Genomic DNA, 27,043 nt, shown 5'->3' with positions numbered 1-27,043 from the left:
GGAGAAAAAAAAAAGAGGAATCCTGTTCTTCTTTCTCCCTGTACTAAACTAAGTGCACTGTAGATTAATCAGCTTTGCTGCTTGCAATTTGTACATCATCAGCTTCAAAGACTTTCTGCATTTTCTGAATCAAACATAGCTGATCTTTTTTGAACTGTTGCTGTGAATTGGCAAAGATAAGGATTGACAGCCACATGTGGAATGCTTAGAAAGAAAAACTCCTGAACAGCAAAATCTGAGTGCAGATATGCAAAGATAATCCATAAGCTGATACCACTGTGTGCTTACAAGAGCCTGATGGCTGAGTTCTGGCAGAGCAGGTTTGAGGGCAAGTGCTGCCAGTCAGAGGAACCCCACAGTAGTGCAGCCTAAGGAGGGTCTGTTGCACAGGTTCTGTATGGGTTTGTCTAGAAGGCAGCTTTGAAAAGCTCTGTACATTTGTGAATCCCACTGCACTGAAAGGGAGCTTGAGATGTTCACCTCTCTCTACAGGAAAGGAATACCTTTATTTTTAAGAAAAGTATCTCTGATCAATTTTTTCCAATTTCATCTCTCAGCAAAAGAATGTTCTTTAATAAACCATAACACAGCATTTCCCCTCAATGGCAGTAACAAATCATCGTGGTTTAGATGACAATATGTACAGAATCCATCTGTACAAATATGGGAGAACTTCTGATTTTGTTCATTAATGGCATTGTTTACATAAAGGCAAACCAGTAACTGCTATTTCAGAATGGAATAAAACAATGCTGTTGGCTCCTGGACCATGGCCCCAGTGCCATCCATCAGATTTTCACAGGGAGGTTATTTTGCCTTATTAACAGCTGTATGTTACTTTGGTTCCATTTTTATGACCATAACAGCATGTTACATTCAAAAAGAAATAGCTTTACAAACAAATCAGAAGACGATTTGTTTGTGTTGAGTGTGTTCTTTTGAATACGCTCCAAATCACAACGATGAATTCCAGGACTGTTTACTCGGGTTATTTCAGGGCAATAAAGCTCAGATATGTGTGTTCCTACCGGGTTCCATCATCATAATGGGAAATAAAACTGAGCACTAAGTTAAAAGGAGATCTGGGGAATTAATATTAACTCTCAGGATTGTACTACCTAACACTGAGGTTTGTCAAACTCTCTAACAGGAGTCTTGAAAGAGAAGTTATAAAAGACTTGGTTTTATTCAGATGAAAAGAAAACAGCCAAGAAAAAGCTACCACAAAGTCATACAAGAATGACAAGTAAACATGTGCTTAGGTTTAAGCACTGCTCTCAATTTGCTAATCTTGTGACTCAAAAAATTTCTCAGAAAATATGATTATTAATTTTAAAGTTTGTTCAACCATGTCAACAAGCAAATATGTTCTTTTATGTGCTTGGTATTCCAATTGGGAGGGAGCAGGAGGGAAGTTTTTTGTTCAGGTAAAATGCTGAACTGGGTTTAAAAACCAAAGGAAATAGAAAAAGAGAGAAGGGACTGGTGAAGACCCAAAATTAAAAGGGAGTGATGGAAAGCCTCAAACAATGTTGTAAACAACGATTATAAATACTTCAGTTAACAAATCACTAGAGGCACTTCTAAATTTGCAATGATTAAGATTAAAAATAATGATATTCTTGATATGGCATTACCTCTAAAAATTGCAGAATGACAAAGGAGCTGCTGACTCCCGTATAGGATGGCAGTAACTTTGTTATTATCCTTGTGATCTTTAATTCCCTCCTCTTCATCTGCCCCAAAGGCTCTATAGGTTGTGCCAGCCACCTACAGACGGGGATTTATAGAAGTGGGAGCCACTCGTGGCAGCACCAGGGGAGCAGCCCTGCCCAGGGCCCCACCAACTGCCCCTGCTGGTGCTGCTCTGGCTGGGGGAGATGGACCTGCTGCCCCAGGCCCCAGGAACCTGCCTTTGAGCTCCTGCAGGATTCTTGTGTTTCTTTGACTTCTTGAAGAAATTCTTGGACCAGACCCCACGGGCGAGGATGGACCTGCTGCCGTTTGCCAGGTGCCTGGAACAGTGACCACTGTTCTTCAAGGAAGTGCAGTGTGACTGGTGGCTTGTTTGTGCTGCCACCTGAAGGTTGTGGACTTGGGGGTCTGGATTGGTTCAGGAATTGCTGGGGGGACACGTGTCTCTCTCCCTGTGCTGCCCTGGCAGCCCTGGGACTGCCAGCAGGATTTTGGTCGACATCCTCGTGCAGTGGCTTCAGAAACACCAGTTTTTCATGAACTGACCTGCACTTTTGAACAAAGAATAGCACAGTCTTTGGTTTATTCAAATATCAACATAAAGAATTTCTTCTGGAGTCATTTTCCACTTCAGCCCAGTGAGAGCCAATCTCTCTATGCTGCAGAGTATACATTCCATAATACTTCTTACCATTACTTCATTTTACTTACTGTAGCTTCCAGGTTTTTGATTAACTTTTTACTAATGCCCTATGATTATATACTCTGGAATACAGTGCTAGTGAAGAGGAGAGATTGGGAGTGAAGGATTTTAAAGGAATCTTTACAAAGGAAAAAATACAGTCTTATAATCTGATTATTTGAACAGATGTAGTTTTTAAAACAGGTCAGAAGAACTATACTTATTTATGTGGAGTGGAATAATATGTGTTTTCGATCATGTTATTATATATACAAGATTTAAATAAAAATTATATTGTTTAAAATGGGACCAATATGCTGGCAGTTACACAGCTACTCCCAGTTTACTGAAAAAAATCTACATTATTTAAAATCTTTCAATATTTAAGTAGTCTTTAATACAGTTATTAAAATGTATTAGGGATGCTTTTAAGTTAAAAGAAAAAAAGGAATCCTGTAAATAATGTACTTTATTTTCTCTCATTTGAAAAGTTGTTCTCCATTCTGTCAGTATTACCCTAAGCACAGTAATTTTTTCCAAATTACTGGCTGAAACTAATCAAAACATGTCAGCAGTCTCAGGATAGAAATAATGTTCCTTTGGAGTGAGTGCCTTAACATGACCACCCCTCCCTACCACAGCAGGTGTACAGGAAACTCCCCATTGCTCCGACTCTCTGCAGCCTCCTTTGAACCAGCTCCCAGTCAGGAGATGCAGGAGTGCTTTGCAGTGATGTATATTCTAGAAAATAAAGGCTTGGGGGGGTTATTTTTGATGTTGTTTGGTTTTTAGTTGACTTCATTTTGTTTTAATAACATCCAAACCAACTCAAAACCTAAAATTAGACTTTTTCATTTGGACTGAAGACCTCTTAAATTTTTTCGATCCTCTCTTCAACACAAAATGGTTTATGACAATTTGGGGGATGCAGATTGTTCTGAACCTTGTTCCTTAATTTTTAAATATTTTTTTCTTTTCACTCACAGACTGAAATAATTTTGGGGAAGGAACATGTTTTGTTTTGATCTCTTACTTTTAACTGTTTCCTCTGACCTACAGCAGCCTCTTTAGATCCTGGTGCTAATAACACAGAGGTCACGGGCTCCATCCCCACTATGGGCCATTCACTTAAGAGTTGGACTCAGTGATCCTTGTGAGTCCCTTCCAACCCAGAATATTCTGTGAAATATTCAGCTCTAACCTGTTACAGGGAACTAGGACAGCCCATGGATTGCCAGCTGTGGGATCCAGGGGTTTGGTGCTGGGTGTCCATTCTGGATTGCAGCCAGATGAGCAGATCACTATTTCAATGCACTTTCTTGTTAATTTTGGGAGAGTTACTCTTACCATTTACTGTTTGAAGAAGAAATGGATGTTTCTTCACTGAATCTTCAACTTAAAATGTACTTAGTATTATAAGAACTGTAGGAACACCCAAAAGTAAGAAGGAACACGTGGGCCAAGCCCTGGCTGTGTCTCCACCAGCTCAGCTCCGTGGAATGGCCTGGGCAGGATCCTGGCCCACGTCTGCAGCCACTGCCAACACAAGAGATGCAGAGAAGGGTATCTAAGGGCATTTACACTGTGCACTGTTTTACACTGAAATGTATATGTAATTCTCACTGAAAACGTGATAGAAGTTTTTATTATTAAAAGCTGGTTTATATTATAAGGAAAAGAAGGTATGATCTTATTTTCTGTTACCCCCTTCAGTTTCTTAGCTCTAAGTTCTGTTGAGCAGTTTAAGCTCTGCTACTTGTATGGAATGGTGAGGAGCCTGAAGTTTAAACAGTAAGGGGAGAGCTGGGTTTGATATCAGCTCAAAGTGGCAGCGTAGAGGCGAACTCTTCCTGTTTGTGCAGCCCCCTACAGCTGTGGTTTCACTGCAGACTTCCTGTGAGGGTAGAAAAGAAAACCTGTTTTGATGCTGTAAAACTGTGGGGTTTGAATCCAGTGCTGGAAAAGAACAGATTCAAGTGGAAAAAAAAAAGAGGGCAATGCACAACCGAGCCCGCAAGCAAAGAGGGATTAGGTCTGTGGAATTCCCAGGGCTAAAAGCAAAGTAAGAGTCAGGCCTGGCACAACTGAGCAAGTACAGATTTCACAGATTTGGAGCATCTGATACAGTGGATGTGTGGAAAATGTGGAAAACAGTCAAGATGGAGAACATGGGAATTAGCAGCATGGTGATGTGTGTAAGCAGCTGGCTAAAGGAAAAAAGACAATGCTGAAAAGAAAGTGGAGTTGGGTGGCAGCTGCAAGTGGAATTTCTTATGTATATATCTTGTAACTGAATTTGCTTAACCACTGCATTTGCATTGACCACTGCAGCACAGATCTGAGCAGGCTGGGGTTGATGCTGGGTTGGGAGGCACTACTCTAGCAAAGGATCCCAGTACACACACAAAAAACCCCTGTAAGACTTTGGATGCTGAAGGGGATGAAATGAGTGGGATTGAATTTTGCAGTACAAATATTAGCTCATGCACTCAAAGATTGAACAAAATGTCTTGCTGCATTTCTGGTTAATTGATAATAAAAGGACCTTGGTCATAGAGTTTGTCACAAGATGGTGCAGAGGCAACTCGACAGAATCTTGAAAGCTCAGCCTGTACTAGGAGACAAATGGCCAGCTGGGATGGTGAGGTATTCACACATATTGGCCCTGTGCTGAGGCCAAATAATTAATTATGTGAAAATGGGTAGCTGTGTGTTGAGGAGAAGAGGAATCTTTATAAGAAAAAGATAATGAGAAAGGTAAAGACAGTTCAGTGTAAACATAAATACAGCCTGAAGATAAAAAAAAAAGGAGTACCAGAGATCAGGGATTAATTAATATTGGCTGAAAATTCTTCTGGACCTGAGAAACATTTTTCTCTAGTCAGGCTCTGTCAAAAAAAGTGACCTCAGTGAAGGCTGAGGTGGTGCCTGGCTGAGGGAGACACGATCCAGCCCAGCCCAGCCCTGCAGAAGCTGCTCTGGCTGTGAGAGGGGAGCTGGGTGAGTAGTCCTGCTTTTCTCCTGGCCTTTGCCAGGGTGCAAACTGCTTTTCAAACCCAGGCTTTGGCCACCTGCCAGCATTAGACATTTTCCTGTTCCACTCTTCATTTGCAGACTGAAATAACTGGGATTTTTAGATGAGAAGCCACAGCTTTAGACAAATACACATCTTGTTTCCATCTGGAATAAAAAACATTGAAAAGTCCACCTGAACTCTGGCAAATTCTTTTTCCTCTGTCATATTTTCTTATCAGCAAATACTGCTAATTAGGGAATATTTTGAGCACTGATTGTTTCACGGTTCTAAAGTGATTTGAAGATTTAAAACACTAAGCCTAATAATTGGGAATTTCAATGTAAAAAACATTGACAGTTCATATGTATATTATTTCATCTGTCCTAATACTTGTCATTATAAATGTCTGGCATAGTTTCTAAACACCTGGTCATTGTTAATGGCTAAAATGGCAAAAACCTCAACAAACAGCTCATGAAATCAGCTTATTCACAAAAGCACACAGCCTTACTGATGAGATAGCATTGGTTAATCAAATTACCCAATACAGTTTGTATCCAAGGCTAGTGTTTATGTAGCACCAGTGTTTAAAATATGAAGTTCAGGTTTGCCATTCAGACAAGTCTGCAGTAGCTGTTCATCTGCACAGGGAAGAAAAGCTTTCAAACAGCAAAAGGTCTTTTTCCCACCTTGTAGCATGAGAGCCATGGCTTTGATTAGCACAAGAAACCACTGCCATGCCACTGAGTTCTGAGCCTTCTGCTCCTTCTAGGCACAAATCCTTCCTGTTTCCCCTTAGGTAACACAGTACATACAGTGTTGATGGGGCTGTCACAGCATCACTGCACCTCATCACCAAAGGACACTTTCTTTAATATAAACTGAACAAATTCTTGTGTCCTTACATTAATTTCTGTGTTCAGCCTCAGCAGGCTCCACTGGTTATACTGAGTAATTCACATTTCCTTTCTACAGCAGCCTGGGGAGGGAATGGGGAACTATTTCTGTGCACTGGTACTGTGAAGATTCAAAGGAGAAAAATTGTTAACTGCTTTGAAAACTGATGGTGCTTTACGTATATAATATAGTTTTAATGACTTGAAAAAACAGGAAACTAGAAAAAAGGATAAAAATCACAATGACACATAAAAATTTCTGTTCTTATTTCCCATAAATAAGATAATTGAGAGTTGTTGGTATAAGAAAAGGGAACTGAGTGTGTTTTATGTGCTTCCTCTGCCTTGTTTCAGCATTCAGAAGTACTGTGCACTAATACCATCAAGGAATCTAGTAAAAACATCTCTGTTTTCATTAGGGAAAAAGAATAAACTCATATTTGTGTGTAAAGTTTCTCTAGACTTCCTTAACTTCAGCAGTTTCTACTTGATTTGAAGAGTATCAGAATTCAGCACATAAGTAAACTTTAGCTGAATAATATTTTAAAACTGTGGTCCTGGCAAGAGGTTATTCAATTGTGATTGCAGAGTAGCACCTTTCACTTTGTTAAAGAATATCACCCAGTTTGCCATTGTTAATTGAGAATATTATTAAGGTCCTTCCAGTTGTCAGCCTTTATACCCTGAGAATCAGGCTCTTGCCCACTCTTGAAATCAAGTGTACCAGAAGAAAGATTTGTTGGTACCTGGATCCTAATCAGCTGAAGGGTTTTCACCTTTGTGTTCTGAAGCCCACACTGGCATCAGTGGTGAATTAAAGAGAAAGGACCTGATTATTTTAGAACAAAAGGCTCAATTTTCATAGTTAAGCTTTCACAGATGTTTCCAGATGAGCCAAGATGAAAATCCCTGCACTGATACACCACCACAGGACAAATAACTCCTTGAAGAGGACATGCTTTTTGGAAGGCCTTTATTTTTACCTTGTGTACAAAGGGTAGGAATGGCCACAGTAGTGTTAGGCTTTTGAAAGTTAATCAATCATCAGCTAGAGTAGCTCAAGTAAGATTGAGCTCAGGTACCATCACTGCATTTGCACCCAATATCAGTGACCTTGTCTGGGCTGGGGGGACAATTCCAAAATGGCACAAGTTGGAGGGTATGTTTTTGCATGAAACAGAACTTGTCATGGTTTTAGGAAAATGTTCCAGAGATTATATTTTTATATCTGTTCATGGGATTGGCATTTTCAAATGTTTTGTAAAAGGAAAAATATGTAGAGAATATTTTAGTGGGTTTTCCCATTTAAGTTTGAGGGATTTTACTGTACTAATAGTGTTATATTTTTTGTCATGTTTCTGTAGTTTTAACTAAGTACATGTATCCTGCATAAAGATAAAAGTCTTAATGTAATTTTTCAAATTCTTGTATCGTCTAATCCCTGCTGTCATTTTATCATTCCTGCTCTGTGTGTGTTTGGTTTGCTGGATGCTGGTGTCTGTAAGAGCTGAAAACAAGGCATTCCACAAACGCTGCCCAGCCTGGCAGAACAATAAGCCCTCTATCAGATGGGATTCAGAGCACTCCTCCTGGGTTTGGAAGGTTGAAAGGTATCTGCACAGGATGCATTTCTGTTGGGCTGTTGAGAATACTTGGCCTATTGCTTTAAGCAGAACCTTTTGAACTTCAAGAAGATTGAGAAAATAAAAAGTACTTGGTGGTCAAATCCTTTTTCGTTTTGTGGGATAAGGGACAATTAAAATAGCTCTTTACTTCCCTGAACAACCTGCATCCTGTCTTTATTGAGCCTGAATTAAAGAACTAAATCTCTTTCCCCTCTTCTGCAAAAGGACAAAAACTGCACCCAGAAAAATGCACTGTTGCCTTTCATTGCCCCAGCTGTGCATCCGAAATTTCCTAGTGCTTTATCCCAAAGTCTAGTGATTGCCTGACAGCATTCAGAGTCAGTACAAAATAATACTTTCTCTGTGGAGCAAAAAGAACGAAGATTACCTTTTTCCTGGTTTTCCCTCATAATTAAAATAATTCCTTGTTGAAACTGTAGTTCTGTTGATTTTCCAACCATGCAAGCTGTGTCCAGTTCTACCTGAGATTAAGATGGATTCTCTGAGGAGCAAAAAGATGAGAAAGGTGAAACTGTAAGGGTAAAAAAAGTATAGGTTGAATGGGAAATGTTGCTGAAAGTATCATCAATAAAATGACAGTAGCACTCCCTTTGGTGGAGTCCTGATCACCCAGGGCTTACAAGGCACACGACTGCAGTGAGCAAAATTAAATGACTGAATTAGCTGCAGGAACAAGGGGTGATATTAGTCAGGAATGGTACATGACAGTTATAATAACATGGGGCTTAAGATCTACTATCAGAAAAATTACTGAGATATTCACGTAATTTTTCTTTATGTATCCTGTAGGACCAATCAGCCACTGAGTTGAACTCTTTTGAGTTACATATCAAAAAGGTAATTCTTTACCAAAGGAATTTACCATCCAAAAGTGTGTCCCATTTTTGGAGGGTGTTGGTATTCCCCCAGTTCCTAAGGAGGGATACTAACAGGTTACTCACAGCAATAAACAGGTACAGAGAGGCTGGACAGAACCCCCCCAAAGCAGCCCTACAGCTGTCAGGCTCTGAGGTCCCAGACCAAATCCTGCACAGATTGCTCAGCCCCTCTGTCCATCTCCAGCCTGGACTGGAAAGGAAGTGATGCCTGAAGAAAATACAGGGAGAAAAAAATTAGTTTTAGAGGTGAGATAAGGAAAGGATTTTAATTCGTGCCCAGGCATAAAGATTACAGGACATGTGTGTAACCCCCTGTGTACAGTTGTTACAATTTAGAATATTGTCTGTCCAATCTTAGGGTTTTTCCACCCACTGGCTTTTGCCCTGGACCACCCTCAGTCACACCCCTTGGGAATTGGGGCTGGGGGCTTTTCGAGACCACCTCTTCATCATCTTCATCTTCTTTGGGGTACAGGGGGCTCACATTCACCCAGTTCTTGACTGTACTCTTGCAGTTTAGGCCAAGGTACAAGTGTTCCCTAAACAAAATGGGCCTACTTTGACAAGAGACTAAACATTTTCTAATGGAATTCAGGGGATATTGATATGGGCTAATAGGGGTTGAGGAATGTGTAAACTACTGTGCCAAAGGGTGAGGGATACAGCTACTTCTAAAGTCTGCTTCTACTATATATCTACTTATAAAGCTTATAAAAATTAGGAAAATAAAAAAAACCAGATGGACCTTAAGGCATCAGAAGCAATAAACCTCAGAACTCCTGGACGGTCCCTTCTGGCCGTCGCCATTCAACCATTTGAGAAATGCTCCTCCTTGCCAAAAGAATGACTCATTTTGTAAAATGTCAATTAATGCCCTGCAGAGTCTGCAAAAAAAAAAAAGAAAAAAAAAAAAGGTCTGTTTTTAATGAATTCGGATTACAATTAGTAATTAATGTTTGAACGAAGCGATTATTTTCTTGATCCTGCTTAAAATTAAATTTGGTTATAAGCACTTTGAAGGCAGTGAGCAAATCATCATTATTATGTAATCAGCTTTAGATTACTTACATAATTACTTACATGACTGACGTACTTTCATCTTGAGATAATTAAAAATAATTAGTAAAGCTTTATCACAGTTTTAATGTGCAAAAATCAAATTCATATTATTAGAGGTGCTCGAATAGTTGCTTTTTTGATGAAATTTATCTACAAATTATTGCATGAAAGTTAATGAAGCTATCACATGAATGCAGTGCTTGCAGAGAGTCGTTTGGCAAGGATGCATCATTTATCTCTGATCCCATGTGAACTCAGCTCTATTTTTCAGGGGGTTCATTATAGTTTTCTGAAATAAGAAGCAATTTTATAGCTGGTACAACACACAGTGTGTCTTCTTTCAGGAAATAACAAACCTGGGGCCTTATTTCTTTTGCCTACTCTGGTGTAAATCACCTGTAAATTCCATGAATTCAGTGGAATCAGTGCAATAGGTTGCAAACCAGCCACAACCAACAGGTTTGAGCATATCACTCAAACCCAACAAAAGTTTTCAACTTTTTAAACAGTGTGGACCACACATTCACCTCATTCTTGCCTGTCAACAGATTATTTCACAAATTATTGTGCATTCTCTTACTAATAACACATCAGTTCAACTGTCTAAAAGACTTTGCTTAAGTAGGAAGACAATTTATGTGCACAAGTGAAGTATTTTTACCTTTTAAAGCAGTCTTACCTTTAGAAGTCAGTTTAGTTGTCTTTCCAAGCAGTTTGACAGAGGAGTCAGTATAATTCCATTAGCCAGAAGTGCTTTATGGACCACTTTTATTAATATTTCTCATTTGAAAATGACATCAGGGTTTAGAGATGAAGTCTAGACTGTGGCTGTGGTTTGCTTATTTTTATAAAGAGGAGATAATTACAAAATTACAACTGTTCAGGATCTTTGGGGTTTTCACACCTACTTCTTGTAACAAACAATCATTATTTACCAACATATCCCCTAAGTTTAGCCTTAGCCAGTGCCTCAGCTGGTCACCACAGGGCTGCATTTACTGGTGATCTGGAATTTCATCTTCCCTTCCACACCCTCCTGCCCACACTCCCCAGTGCTGCTGTGACACATGCCTTGGACATTTTGCTGCAGTGGAATAAACATTATCCATCCTTGCTAACTGAGGATATTATCTATATTACCAGACACAGGAGGGCCTCCCAGCTCCTGCTCTGAGGGACTGCCAGCTCTGGGGTGAAATCAGGCACCCTCTGTATCTGCTGTTCCTCTGGCTGCAGTTTGACTAACTTGCAGTAATATTGAAATGTATTTATGTCCGTGGCATCCCTATAAAGTAGGAAGCACTATTTCCCCTCTGTACTGATGGGAAATGAGAACAAGATCTAACTCTAACTGAAATGGCTGCATTAAAATTGTGGAGTGACAAGAAACAAACAGCAGTTTTCACATAGGTGGGTGTGATCAGCACTACACTGCTCACATCTGTCTTGGGATCTGCCAGGGTTTGCTCACCAGTGACCTGATAAATGGGGTAAATAGTCTTGTGGGAAAAAAAAAATTCAAATTATAAAATGTCATTTAGGATAACTAAATTGAAAACCAGTTGAAAAGAGCTGCAGAAGAATGTTGCAGTAATGAGTGGCTGAAGTGATTTAATGGTGACTAAAATGCAGCATCAGCAACTGCAGAGTGTTGGTTGCACAAAATAAATTATTAGGCACTGGAGGTACAAAGTCAGGATTTAAATTCGATACCCAAGCTCTGGAAAGTCTTTCAGTTTTCATGGACCATTCCCTGGAACCATTAGTTCAGCATTCTGTGGCAATCAAAAAGAAACTAGAAGGATAGAATTTTTAGGAAAGGAAAAGGAACCGTAGCCAAAAACCTTATTAATTCCATGATGTCTTAAACACTACAAGAACTATTGTTGGTTTAGATGCCCAAACACCCTTGAACCACCTTGAGACTCTGCACACAAACAATATGCCCTGTGCCATACGAGGTTTTTTGCAGCACAGAAATAACTTTGTTTCATGGGAGCATGAGCGTCCTCTGACCTCTGAACCACCTGTACTTCAAATTCAGAGGCTCTTCCTCCTGACCTTCCTCTCTGGATACACCCCAGAAAAGTTCCTGATGAGAAGTTCTGGGTTTCTCTCTTCATCAAATGAGTTTCCTTTAGTTTGGGTTTTCATATCCATTAAAAAAGGTCAAAAATACTGTTCAGAATTTGCCTTAAGTTAATAGTTTAAGATCAGACTCATCAGAGTCTGGTTTCGCAGTGATGAAAAAAAAACCATAGGAGACCACATATTTCCAGCTTAATTCCTCATTACTACTTAAGTTTTATTCATGGATACTCATAAAATTGAAAAATACATTAAATCTCATGGAAATGTCTGTACAAGCAGCAGTAAGTAAAACCCCTGCTGGTTTCAACAGCCTTTTTCAGGCATAAAATCAGGCAGGGGGAAAGGCTTTATGACAAGTAGCCACAGCTTACAAAACCACAGTCCCACTTAGCATGTCTCTTTTTGATAAAGGCTCTAGGAAACTTCCCAATTTCCAATTAGCAGTGGAATTAAAGCTACAATTTCAGCATACCTCTGCATTAACAATCTGTAGCAAGTAGCTGTGCATTTGCTGGCTGGCAAAAAGCCTCATCCCTTTTTTGCACGTGAAGAAATTAAATGTACAGAAGGTAAATGACCATGTCAGGATAGCAAAGGACAGAATAAGAGTCATCTTTTCTTCAGACTGAAACTTTTTCTGAAGCTACCTTGCTTATGGAAGCTTCCAGGAAGTTGCTGGTAATCAGCAGACAGTCCATGCAGGCTTTTTCCCCTCCCAGAATAACCAAATACTGGGTAACCATTAAAGTTGTGTTTTATCACAGTTGAAAACATACTTCTGGATTCATGATGATTAAGAAACTCATGAAAGGACATGTGCCCTCTTCCAAATTAATGCTGTGTTACATGTCAGTCTGAAATTTGTATTGTCAGATTCTGAAAAATGGCTGCAGAATTAAAACTAAAAAGAAAAACGTGATAAACAAAAGAATTTCCAGCCCCTCTTTACAGTTATGCTGCCTGTATCTACACCTGAGAGGACAATGCATTAAAAACAGTAGCCCAGGTTTGCAATGCTGCCTGGAGTGGTTGGATCACAAGAGAGAAAAGAAGTAAATATTCAGTTTGCTCCACTGGGATAAATTGGCTGGTTTTTGTCAGCAAGATGTTTCAGACTCCATACAGCTATATACACACACACATAAAATAATGAGCTTTCCAAAACAGAGATGTGGAGAAAGATTCATCAGAGCCTGTGGTGAGGGCTCAGGTCAGTTCTTTTAACAGCCCAAAACTGCTCCTCCCTGGGCTGTTCGTTACTGCAGCTGAATGACACTCAAACAGATGGGAAATTGCTTCTTGCCTCTGAAATCCAAAAGAAATGATGAGAATCTCTCCCTCCAAATGGATTTTCCCACTTATTAATATGAGTAAGGTGCAAACATGCCAGCACTCGCAGGAAATTGGTTTTGGAAAGCAATTTTTGATTGATACAACTGAATGAACACTATTAAGGGTGATTACTAAAAATGAATTTCACTGTTCGTATCTTTTTGCACATTATGTCCTTCACATGGTTTGCTGCATAATACCACTCCAGTAATATTCCTTTTTTGCTCATCTGGAGAAGACACAGATAGATGATGAACTGCTGCAGAGGCTTCCCAAAATTAGCTTTGAAGGTGTTCAGCCTGGCTAGGTTTAGACAGACCAGCCCATAAACATCTTCAAACGTACTGAGAGCTTCCATGTGTGTCCCAAGACCAATATACACAGCAAACTGCAATCTGAGTAAAACTACAAAATCCCTCAAAATAGATTTCAGAGGCAGCACAACTCTCCACTCCCACTCCTTTCACATCAGTAAACCAGTGTGAGAGGAATGTGCTCAGAGTGCCATCACCTGTAATGGAAGCTGATGTTAGTAGGTGCTTAAACGTGATGTCTTTTCCATACACTCCAATTACATTAAAGTGGCAGAGGTTTGGGATTGTCAGACTATTCAGTTATTGATTGGCCTTTAGTTAGAGAGCATTTGTTTCCAGTTTCTCACTTTAGCCCCGTGATCCATTAAACTCACCACACTTAGCATTTGGAATAAATTGCATTTTGGCAGATCAGCCAAGTCAGATGGTAAGGCTAAGTGCACAATCTATTCTCTCTCTTACCAATCACTTACAGTTCATCAGCTCTTGCAATAAGAAATGACAAAGATAACAGTCTCTGAAAGAGCAAGGTTAAAAGGGATGTTATGTTTTAATCATCTGTTTTTTTTTTCCTCTTTTCCACAAAACAGTGAAAAGCCAAAGGGAAGACTGAGACATTTTTTGTTTCATTTCCTGATTGAAAACACTGTAAGAAATGATTGCTTCACAAAACCATGTCAGGATGATTTTTTCCCCTGGTATTTAAGCCAGCTTCTTCACAGGAAGAATGATCATTTGATATTTAAATTAAAATCACCACCAAAGGATCAATAGCTAATGCTACAGATGAATCCCATCAACAGTATCTAAGAAGCTTTTGGCTAATTTTTTTATAATGCATCTCCATGGAAAGCAGTGAAAGTACAGTCAGTCCAAGGGGAAGGAGATTTTGGTTCCCTGCATTCAGATCACCCTGTATAAGCTGCTTCAGTCCTGCAGTAAATGCTGCAGCATGATATTTAATGCTGTAGAACAAAGATGAAAATATGCCAGATAGTAAAATTCTTTTTTTTCCTGTTTATAGTTTCTTCACTATATTCTATGTTACATGGAGAAGATTTTTAATAAATAACTGTCTTTGCAGAGCCACAAAACATCAACAGTTTATACACAGGACACCCACGTGATTGATGCATCCTGCAACATGGAAATCCTCTCCCAAGAAAAAACTTCTACAGAAGCCAACAGATTTCTTTTAATTTCATTTAGTTTCCTGAAAATCTCCTCCTTTGATTCTAGATGCTGCTTGGCAGAGCAGTTGTAGCTTCAGTGTAAGGTCAGATGGGTGGGTGCCCTGAGAGCAAGGCACGTGTGCCTGGAGAGCCAGAGCTGCACGGAAGGGAAGGTCCAGCCTCGCTGCTCCAGCCTGTCCTGGGCCAGCCTTGGCTCTCATCCCGCTCTCTGGGAACTGACTCAGCTGCTCAATCAGCACAAATACCTTTGTTCTTCCTCTGCCCTGCTCCCTGCTCAGTTAGAAAGCTGAATCAGCTCCCAGCAGGGGCCAGTGAAGCACTTCCAGGTGCCAGGAGAAATCACCTCTCCTCCTCAGCAGGAGTGAGCTGTTGGACTGCCTTCTTCATGGGTGCAACTGCACTCGAGGTACTTGAGCAAAACCTGGTGTTCACCTCTCTGGAACTCTGGACACAGATGTACCTGAGGAAGGGCTTTCCTGGTGGCCAGTGGAGGGCTGCAGCCACAGGCACTAGAATTGCTCTGAAGAGGGCTGCTGGCAGCCAGGGCTGTTACCATTGCCAGGGGCTTACCACGGGCTCCCTGGTGCAGCTCAGGACCAGCTGAACAAACAGCTCATGCCAGCACTCTCATGTGCTCCAGTGCAAAGCTGGAGGATTCCCTTTATCCCCCTCGAACGCTGTTGGGTAAACGTGGGCTGACTTTGTGACAAAGGCACAGAGAGCAGATGGGAACACACCCTGCCAGCCCTGCCTGTGCCTCCTCCAAAGGCACACAAAAACTGCTGCTGACATCCATCATCCTTTGCCAAGTGACCACAGCCTTCCAACTGAAACCTCAGGGGAGGGAAAGCTGAAAAGAGACAGGGACGAGGAGGAGGTTCAGCCATGTGAAAGGACCTTGTGAAAATGTAAGAATGATTTCTTTTCCAGCAGAAAGCAACACTGTGGAGCCTACTACACATGATGGCCCTGTACTGTTTAGAAATTTAGAAAAGTATAGGCTTGACAGTAAACCTGAAGGCTTCAGGTTTTAAACCTGAAAACTGCTAGGATGAAAACCATTGCTGTGTTTTGCCCTTTGACTAACAGAAAAGTCTGTAGGAGAGAACAGGAAAACAGGTGCAGTCTTTCACTGACTCCCAGCTCAGCAAGGCTGGCAAATGTTTCTTTGAAGTCAGTTTAAAGATCAGTTACCAGGTTAGAAGTGAAATCTTTTGCAATTTCCATTATTGATAAGGTCCAGATCCTTTGTTAGTGGTACCATCAGATCAGAACACATTTTCAGATGCTGTCAGTGAACCAGAAAGCAGCAAGAGGATTTCACAGGGAAAGAATAATCTTATGAGTCTCTGAAATGGGTGCCCTGCTGGTCTGCTGAATGTGGGCAAAACCCATGATTAAATCTGCCACCATTCCTACTTTGCTGTCTGCTGTTGTTAGGCTTTCTATCAAACACAGGTCAAAATCTTAATCTGCATTCATCTCGTATGTCTACGAGATAATTAAAAAGCTCCAGAACTTACCGGGGTCAGGTTTGATTTCTTCTAAATTATTTCCTGGTGACAGGAAGAATTATCTATTCTGCAGCATATAGGGTTTTTTTTCCAGCACTATGGAACATTTGGCTGATACATATGATACAAACATATGCATCTTTGGGGCATAGCAAAATGCTCTGAGGTCATTTGTTTACTAGAAACAGTTAATGGGATAAGCAGAGGCCTACTGAGTATGAGAAAGAATGCCATTCAATTACTCTCTGCTCTTTAAGAAGTAAGAAGATGAAAACCATTAGACACAAAATCCTTTATCCTCAAAGTCCCACAGGCTACAGGGTGGGGAATAAAAAACCATTGCCCTTCATTGTATAAATGAATGGGAAGTAGGATTAAAAAAAAAATAAGATCAAATGTTGCTCCTAATCTTGTTGTTGAGAACAAGTATCAACTTCTGGGCAATTTTTTTCTTACATGTTGAGTCTTTTGAGAAAGCTGTGGAATTAGATCACAGAAAGGATGTGAACAAGCGTAATGAATCTAAATGTGACATGGCTGCAAGCCCCTGGTCTCACTCTTTAATGATTTTTTTTTTTGCTTGTAAAACACAAGCCAAACTCTCAAAGTGCTGTACTGGTCCTTTCCAGCTTTGCCTCCTTACTTTGTAGTATTTTCCAGACACACAAGGTACAACTCATGCTGGAGTTTGGAACTGCAACCTTTACACAGCACCAGCTGGCAGAGTCACTCCAAGGGGGGCTATACTTCACTGGAGTTTTTAAATTGCTTCTGCCTGTGAACTCAGGGGTCAAATGAAGGCAAGATAGTGGAAGATAAAAGTTAGGAGATGATCATTCAAAACTGGTAGTTGTGTAAATAAATATTTAGGAAGACTTACATATCAGATCACACACATCAGGATTTCCTGATGAAGAAAGAAAGATCATAGAAAATGTAGTCATGCCAAAGATTAAGATTTCTGGGGGAGACATAAATGCCTTTATATATTGTTCCATATAAATGAAAGGCAATCATTTTGTCCCTTCACATCCAGTCACAGGAATATCCTTTAAACAGTAAAGAGAATATAAGGCATTTCCTGGCAATATATGACTAGTTAAGAGGACTGATGGCATCCAGCTGTGCCTTTAAGCCATTCACCCAGACAGATTTTCAAGCTCTTGAATGGCCTGTGGCTGAAATGGTCACTTCAGGAAGCAAAACTAAAAGTACAGGCAGAATTTATGTGGATCTGTAGCACAACGGGGTATTGTTGATCTGCAAGGGGTATTGTTAAAGAAGTCTAAGACATTGTCTAAGGGAAGATTGCTTAAATTGCCCTGCTCTTCTAGCAAAAATACCTGACTTGTCTCCATTCACATATTACACCAAGGATGGAACAAAGGTACAAATCTGACTAGTCAGGACCTGTTGGACCAGGCAGCCAACCTACAATGAATGAAGTGTTTCCTTTTTCTCTGAATGCTCAGATAAATAACAGGTATAACATTGGTACTGGAATAGCCTGCACCAAATCCCTGAGAGTCCCCACAGAAAATCCCTGTTCCCAGGGCGATGGTACAGCTCGAGTGGGTGGAGGGATTTTATTATTCTCTGTCGGTTGACCAGGAGGTGGCAGCGATTCCCTTTGCAGAAATAAGAAAGCTCCTAAAAGACATTCAGAACTGCAGTCAAGGCGTTTAGGGGGAGGGGGAAAGACATTCAGAACACAGCCTGTTTGATCTCAGGGAATAAAATCATACTGCAGAGTGCAGAAGGAATAAAGCCAAGATATTTTTCTTGTTCCTGTGACAATCTTTACTATTTCTTTAGTGTCTAAAAGAAAGACAAATTGTTGGAGAAATACACAGCTCCCAGAGCTTTCAGTTAGGTATTATTTTTAGCCCTAATCACATCTGTATATTACAAGAAGAGCAGCACATTTCTAGCTGGTGTTCAGCAGCTGTATGTTAATATTATTTGTGTGTTAATTCTATTTATGAAAATATGCTCAGAAGCTTGTACATTAGAAAGAACCTGAACATGCAGAAGAGACCACCTTACACCCAGGCACCTCCACAGAGAAGAGCCCCCTATTCCTGTGCCAGTGCTGTGACTAAACATGCAGTTTAGCAGCACTCCTCCAGGCCATGGCCCCTCTTCCCTTTGTATTGTGTCTCTCTTCCCTCCTTGCAGCTTTCTGGAAAGATCCCATCATTCCTGTGCTGTCCTTAGAGCACCTCCTGAGTGTGCTCTGTACATCCTGCCCTGCCCCAATCTTGGCCAACTCTGCCCCCCTGCTCACATCACTCCTGAACTGCCCCAGGAGGTTGGGGCTGCCCCATCCCTGGAAGTGTTCAAGGCCAGGTTGGAAAAAGCCTTGAGCAACCTGGTCTAGTGGAAGGTGTCCCTGCCCAAGAAAGAGGGAGGTTGGCCTGGATAATCTTTAACATCCATGTGTGATATGTGTGATGCTGCCCCATTAGTCTCAATCCAAAAGAGATTTGCAGATTTTTACTGAGAATCTGGCAGAATGAGTGGAGGAATATAATTTTTCCATTCAAAGGGGTTAACACTTCAAAAGTCATGATGAACCTTCCTGGCAAACAGCTTGCAGGAGCTCCCACGAGAGAAATTTTTTACATCAAATATTCATTACATTACAAATATACACCACCAGTTAGTCAACAGTGGTATGCCAATGTAAGAAAAGGCATGGGGCTTCCTGTAAGTGATGTCTTGTGGCTTTTAAAAGACTTCTGCAGGACAGATTATGTAAGCAAGGACTGTTGGAATAGGGCCTGCTCTGCATCTCTGTCATTCTCCTTTTGATAGGTTTGTGTGATGGTTTCAGTGCTCTGTCTGGACCATGTTACTCTGCTGTCACCTGCATCTCATAGAAAAAGTATTTATCCCCACCTTGTCAGCCTGAACTCCATATGTGATCCAGACAGAACAGCTCCTCGAGTTGTCTTTTTGCAGATTGGCTTTAGTTGCATCCACATCACACAATTCTCCACCCTCCAGACACATAAATTCCAGTCCCTTCAAGGTTACAGTGTCCTCCAGGCTCACACTGAAGCACTGCAGGTAGAACACCCTAAGTTCAAGAGCTTTATGCTGGATCACACTGTGGCAAGAAGGTATTTTGGAAATAAATGTGAGCCTGCTCTGTGGGGTCTTGTGGGATCCAAGCAAGCTTTATTTCAAGCCAAGAAACTGAGAAGTCCCATTAGCACAGCCTGGAGCATTGTGGAGTAAAATTGCCTCACCCAGAGGGTGGAGGACAGATATTGCCTTCCAAGCAATAATTCTTGAGCATCTGCAAAAGCCAGCCCAGTTTTAGCTGGCTGTGATGCAGCCAGTCTCCACTGAGGAGCTCCTTTAGCTTAAGGGGCAGTGAAGTTTGTGTGATTGCCACAGTCCAGCCCTGGCTGCAGAGACTGTCAGTGCCTGCAAATGAGTTAGACAGCAAGTGCTGCTGAAAGGCTTTCTGATAACCCAACTTTTGAATGATTGCACTTGTGTTTGAGTAGCTATTGCAGTCTGTCACTAAGGAGAGTGGCAACTTCTCTTTCAGATGCAACAGGTAAACTAAAAGCAGCCTTTAGTCCCTTAGCAGATGGAACATGTATGGCAACACTGGCTACCTCAGTGTTTGTCACCTGGATGGAAGCATTCTGCCTGAAAACAGCATGGAGGGGGTCAGCATTACCTCTTCATCAGACTTGTGCCATCCTGTCTTGTAACAATCCAAAGACAGAAATTACAGACTTGGCATTAATACGAATTTGTTTTATAGTGTATTATCATATGCACATTAAAAAGTGTCACTGCACTATTTGAGCAAGATAAAGGGGGAAGATTTTCCTGCCACTAGCCAGTATTTGTTCACGCAGTTTTCTTTAAGGAAGTTTCTTCAAACACTTTTTACAGTCTTTGTAAACTTTCCTCCTATGGCTTCACTACCAGTATTATGTTATTGATTATACATTGGCTTAGATTTATATGGTAACCCTCTGAGGAAGCTTTAAAGATTCCTTTCTTCAGTGTCAACTTGATGATTTTACCCTCACATAGTCACAAAATCATCAAAGCAAATACAAGGCTATTTGATTGAATACACCAAACAAATCATGAGTTAACTGCTTTTAGTGATAGGATTGGTTAGTTCCAAGAAAGACAGATGCCACAGCACAACTCAAGTACATCAGAAACGACTGGCAGGTCCAAAAAGCCATTGTCCCTTGCTGTTTTACTGCAAACTAATCCGCATATATATGGTACACATTAAGATGGTAACCTTGAGAACTTGCATTTTTGTTGGATGCCATTACTATAACTGCAGTAACACGTGTCTCAGTGACAGTAAATCCTGATTATTTAACCTCAGTCTAATATTTGATCATTTTTAGGAACTACTTCTTCGCAATGTCTTATCTAGAATACCTCTTTACATTTCCCTTTAAAAGCACCAAGTTCTTTCCTTTTGTCTAATCAAAACAAACTGAATTAAATTGTGCTCTGTGACTGTCATTTTCGAATATTTTGTAATCTATTCCCCAATTAACAAGAATAAATATTCTTTTTCATTTGTCCTTTACAAAAGCTAAGTCTCTGCAATTTTTGCCACATACTTGCTGTCTACTTCCTTGATCCTAATTAGAAATCATATTTGCATTAACTGCATACTCTTAAAAGTTTAAGACAAAAGAAAACCAAACCCCATTAGGGTCAGTGATTTTGTTTCAAACCTATGTCAGGACAGACAGCCTTGAAAACTATGCAGCATGTCATCCAGTAAAATGATCTCCACTTTACCCAACACTTACAGCCCAGAGAGCACAATAGAGCCTGGATTTTCCCACATCTGGAATCAGAATCACACTCCCAATCAACATCAATTCCCTTCCATCCCGACTTTCAGCTCCTGTCATTCCAGCCTGAGAGCACTGGCATCAGCAGATGTGCTGCCTTTGCTTCACCACTGCAGCTTTTTCCAAATGGCCTCAAATCTTGTTGGTTGTCAAGCTGCAGGGTGTCAGGAATCTGTCAATACACCCAACCCCAGTTTCCTAAGTCCCTCTGTAATTCTTGTTCCAGTCAATGGCAGAATAATTGCAGTTTCACAGGATCAATGTCCTGGCCCAAGCACAGGCCTCCATCTGCATAAATATTTCCTGATCTGTCTTTTCATCCAGCCCTGGGAGATCAGTAATTGTTTTCTGTTATAACTGTTTTACCATTTCAGCCTCCAGTTCAAGGTGTCTTTTAGTTGCCAACCATGCACATGTTATTCTGTTTTCAGCATAATGTCCTTCCTCATTTATACTGTCATATCTCCTTCTCTGTTCCCAGTGGCAATTGCCTGTCCTTAAACTCTGTGTCTGGGTAATGTAATATTACAGCCTATTTCCTGAATTGGCCACATTTCAGTTACTCCAATTACACCAGATTTGTCTTCAAGCAGCAGATGTCCTTGCTCTCCCAATCTTTTTGCTGTCTCCCTCCTTGCCTCCTCATGCCTTCCAGCACACAGGGAGCAGAAGCTGGTCTGCCTCGTTTGAGCATTTTTCATACCTGTCTAACTGGAAGAGGGGGTTGTTATGCAGTTACTACCTCTGTGAGATAGAAATCTCGGATCTTTTCTCAGCTTGGGGTTGGCCCTGGTTTCAACAACAGAGGGTGCTCAGTATAACCTCTAACAGAGACAAGGCAAAACAGCATTAGAGAGGAAAAGCTCTCCCGTATTTGTAGCCCTTGCAAGCTCCCAGTCAGTCAGCTGTAACTTTTCTGACCCCTCTGTCCGTTGTAAAAGAACATCTGTCTCAGTTTCTGGTCACTAGTGGCTAAAAGCTAGAACAGACATCAGTGCATCTGTGAAAAGACAGGTCCAAAACTCACTCATGCCTGAGGAGATTTTGACTTCTCTCGAGTGTTTCTGGGTCTCAAAGTCAGGCTCTTTGTCATTCACCTTGCAACGCAGGTTTTGCCATTTATTTCCACAGATATGCCTGCATCAGCAAAAGGACCATAATATGTCCTAGAGCTTGAACCATTACAGTCCATCTGTCACTCTGCCTCTGATTGCCAAGGGCACAGGCACGTAGGCTGATAATTTCTGTCTCCAGGAATCCTGGCTGCACTAGTGCTCCAACTCTCAACACCAGAGGCCTCTCCTCTCCCCTGCTCCAGGGAAATATAGCTTAACACCCAAGTCACCCACCTTAATTACAGAAATGGCATAAGGTTTTCCAGCTCACACACTCAGAGCACATTTTATTTCCTTTTTATTTTACTTGAATACACGTATTGCATATGCATTAGGCAGGCTATGCCAGAAGCAGCATCACAGAAACATATTTAGCTCGACAACCTGCTCAAGTGGAACAGCAGTGTTGCTCATTACTTACTGGACTGAAAGTCCTACCAGAGCAGAGACTTCCAATGGGAGCTTTCCTCCCCCTCTCTGACCCACCAAAACAGAGGAATTGTTATTCTCTGTCTCAGTTCTGAGCAATATATCGCCATGCTGGATTCAAAGTGGATGTAGTCAGGGTACAAGGACATTTTTGGTCCTCAGAACATCCAAATAGGAGTAAAAACGTAATTCCTTGCCTGCAAGTTCAATAACAACCAACCACACTGTGTACATTTACTCTCAGCAGCATTATCTTCTGAGCTACCACAGCCTAAACTGAGTTTCTGATCTACCTACATTCAAATTCCAGAGCAGTGGCATGTATGAATATACCCTTTTTTAATTTCTTCCATATGTAAAGTAAATTTTGTCTCCAATTTCTTGCATTTAAAAAAAAATATTAGAACATTTGGCATTTTAAGTGCCTAGAAATTAGTTAAAAGGATGCCAGAAATAAGACATTAGAAGTGTGATTAAACATTCTGTAGGTGAAACATGGGAACCACCTGTGCCATGAGCCACTTACCAAAAAAACATTGAAGGTTTTCGCTGTGGCATCTCTGAGGGACAATGAAATATCTTGAAGCCCTAAAAAACCAGTCAGTTACAGAAACATGTAGCAACTTGAATTCCAGTAAAAGTGAAAAAGAACATTTTTTTCTCTTCACAAGTCTAACCAGTTTCTAGGGCTGAGGAGTGTAAGGTAGCAAGGTAATGGATACTATGAATACAAACTATCTAACTCACATTAGCTCTTCTGCACTCTATAAATAGTAATTAAATGCCCCTCACAGCTCCAAGGATAAATAACTAGCCCAATTTTACAAGTGGAAAAGTGCCAGTTCAGGTGCCCAATCTGACACAGTGTAGGTGTTCTTTTTCATTCAGCTGCCTACACTGAAGAAGAAGACACCTTGCCTTGATGAAAGTCAGCTACAAGGGACAGAAAAAAATCCAGCCTGAAATGTCCCTCTTTCTGATGTCTTATCACCAGAAAGAGGAGAAGAGAGAAGCAATTTCCTCTGGAGAACCCCCTCCCTGAGCACTGTGCTGTGGCTGTTCCCCTCAGCTCCCCTTTGCTGTGCTCAGTGTGTCCTTCCCAGGCCAGAACTGCTGCATTTACAGCCCTGCAGCCTTCCCAGAGCTCCCTCAGAAGCAGCTTTGCCTTGGGAGCCCCATCATGACCCGTGTGAACAAGGGAGGCTCTCTGCTCCTGCTCTCACTCATTGCACAGCTGCCAAGGGCCAGAGCAGAGCCCCCCAGAGCTGCCCCAGTCCCACAGGAGGTCCTATCCTCCCAGCTCTCTGGGTTGCAGGGACAAGGAGCCCCCTGCAATTGCCCTGAAGGTCATGAAGAGGTTATTTTGTGCCACTTCCACACCCTGTGCATGCTCAGACTACAAGCAGAACAGAAACCCTGAGGGACACTGAGCTCCCTGCTAAATTTACTTGTAGGGACGTGGGTAAGTTTTTCATTTTCTGGTCCTAATGGACCAGAAAAGAGATGGCAAATGTCACTCTCACCTCAAATTCACAAATATTTTTTGTTGCTAGAGAGTAGATGTGATTCCTCCCCTTAGGATGGGTGGTTTCCTTGGTTTCTTGGCAAGAAATGCATATATTTACAATACTAAGACGCTTAGTCAAGTATATGTTGCCAAACATTCATGTCCTAGAAATACTGCTGTTTTCCATTAGTTATCATTCCAACTATGGATAATGCCATATGGCCTTAGGAACTCGCCTGCCACTTTCACAGAGTAATTTCTTCAATTTTGGCAGCATTAATCTGCAATATTTGCTGTCTCTTTGGATGACATCATAAAGGTGCAATGCAAAAGTGATCAACACTTCCCGAGCTGAGAAAGGCAGTGCTGCACAGATTATGACTTCAGCAAGCAAGGGCATTTTTCTTGAAAAATAATACATTATTTTCACCAGTGTTATTTTTAGAAATATTTGGGAAGGGAAGAAGCAACCACATTATTCATATAGAGTTGCTAAAATCCTCCAACATTCAAACTGTATCTGAAAAGAATTTCAGAAAAACACCCTGCCTGTTTCCTGATAATTCCTAAAGTTAAAAATTACAGCTACTAAATTAGAAAAAATTATTTTTTATTATATTCTGTGATTAACAAACCAGCTAAGGACACCACTTACATTTGTAGGTTGAGTACAAATTTTAAATCCTGCTTCCAGTCTAATTCTGGAGGATTCTAATTTTAATTGCTGAATAAAAGAGATGCTGTGGCTTTATAACCAATTAGAGATCCTCCACAAGAGTCAAGGAGCTGGAGGTGGCCATCCTCTAGGTACTGCAAAGCTGCTTCATAAATTTGTGAAGCATTAGTTCACACGTGACTAACCACATATATCAGTGCAGTCTCAAATGACTTACAACCTGAGTTGGTCTCATTACCCATGTTGGGAAGTCATGTCTGCTACTATTTTAATTGCCCCTGAGTCTGAAAAGCGGAAACAGAAGTCAGAATTTGTTAGCCTGCTCAAACAGCAAGCAAAATTAATATGCTGAAAGCCTGAACTTATGTTCACTGCCTCCTGTGCATACATGGACTAAAATCCCGTCAGGACCTACATATGTCCTCAGCATTATTCCCATTAGCATTCCTGCTGATGAGGACAGAAGGGAAATCAGCATATGAGGCTGAGCAGAACTAGAGGCAGAATGACATTATCACGAGGCAAGACAAAAAGCTCAGGGATGCACAGGGCTGTCCTGTGTCTTCTGTCAAATCACTCACGAGAACCTGTGGAACACCAACGGTACGAAACGTGGCTTTGATACATGATCATACTTGAGATGATTGCCCTATGATCAAACATGAAATATCTGTGGGAAGGTCTTTTCTAGGCAGAAAGCAAGCCCACTTGCTGTAAAGGACCAATAAAGCCACAATTTGCCACCCTGTTGTCTTCAGCTGCCCAGTCCTGACCATAAGCCCAAAACCTCAGTGCACCTGAGCACTTGTATGAACTGCATATGCTGAACAGCCTGGATGCTTCCACACCCACTCACAGTCCAGCAGCCACAAACTTGTGCCCATTTAACATACTCCATAGGTTTGTCAGTGTACAGACCTATTCCAAATTTTAAATTCTTTTTTTTTTGGTGGATGAATACTCTTACAGCTAAGGTTCTGTATTAAATTTGGATAGATCCATGTGAAACACTGCATCAGTGCTATAAGGAGCCATGTGCATAGCCATGCAAACGATCCTCATTCCATTGAAAAGGCAAATTATTAACACTATATCCTGTGTTAATAAGTCAGCTGGACATGCATGTAGAGGAAATCCCAAGCAGGGATATGATCAATGCATTTGCACAGAAGCCAAGTCATTATTTGTCATCACCAGAATGCTGGTAGTTACTCAATACAGAACAACATTTCCACATTGAAAGGCAATGATTTCAGCTATGCAATAGTCATGATGTTTCTAATGAAAGAAGACACTTTGGATTTTCAGGGATTCCACTGAAACAAAGTGGCCTCCATCCCTACAGGATGAGACAGACACTCACAACTGAATTTGAAGAGAGTGATACCACAGGCTTTGTTTGGTAATGGAGAAGACTCATTTCTAGGCCTGGCAGTTGATAGGTAGACATGTGAATTATCATTTACTGTGCACAAGAATATGATGATCCACTTTTACCTCCCACGATATATTTAATTGTAAACAAGGAATAGAGACATTCCCTCCACATATCCTTTGCACAAACTGCCACTCAGTTCTGACACTATCACTGCAGATTATGCTTTTTATACAAGAATGTTAACCATTTTTGTGAAATCACCCAAGCTGACAAATGAATGGCAGAAAGTGCTTTGGTACAAAAACCCCAAGTTGAAATCAGTGCAAGCCTACAAAATGAAACAGCATTGAGGATTCTGAAAGCAGTTAAGGTGTTACCGTGGCTTAGTTCCAATAATAAAACCAGGCTTAATTTTTATAGGCTATGCTATATAACATATAAAGCAAGAGAGTCTCCTTTTAGTGGTGTTTGCTCACAATATCAATGTCAAAATTCGTATTTATTTCAATGGCTGAGTGCAAAACAAAGCAGAATGCCTATACTGCATACAGTCCTTGGCTGCTGCTGCACTGCTCTCCTCTGAGCTCTACAAAGCACTCAAGGACACTGACCTGCTTTTCATTTCCTCAGAAACAGCCAAGCAATTCCTTAACAGTATTTCTATGCTGTATGAGCTAATCCTGTGTAAAGATTTTAGGTACCTTTGAGCAAAAAATCCTGCACAGCTGAAGTCATATAATCGTATTAGTGCAGCTCTCCACAA

At 41.0% G+C, this 27,043-nt stretch overlaps 1 protein-coding gene across 1 annotated transcript in view; it reads left to right on the top strand.

The window, feature by feature from the left end:
- Nucleotides 1–5,745, top strand: part of PREX1 (phosphatidylinositol-3,4,5-trisphosphate dependent Rac exchange factor 1) — an 86,385-nt gene extending 80,640 nt beyond the window's left edge. Inside the window, exon 40 of the mRNA XM_029960381.1 lies at nucleotides 1,748–5,745. Within this exon, the coding sequence (XP_029816241.1) occupies nucleotides 1,748–1,790 (43 nt within the window). The 3' untranslated portion in view covers nucleotides 1,791–5,745. The remainder of the gene's footprint in view (nucleotides 1–1,747) is intronic.
- Nucleotides 5,746–27,043: the final 21,298 nt, after the last annotated feature.

This window comes from Manacus vitellinus, unplaced genomic scaffold (assembly GCF_001715985.3).
Source record: "Manacus vitellinus isolate BGI_N305 unplaced genomic scaffold, ASM171598v3 scaffold_26_pilon, whole genome shotgun sequence".
Lineage (NCBI taxonomy): Eukaryota > Metazoa > Chordata > Aves > Passeriformes > Pipridae > Manacus > Manacus vitellinus.
Note: the sequence above shows the minus strand (reverse complement) of the source record. Positions and strands in the feature narration are given on the sequence as shown.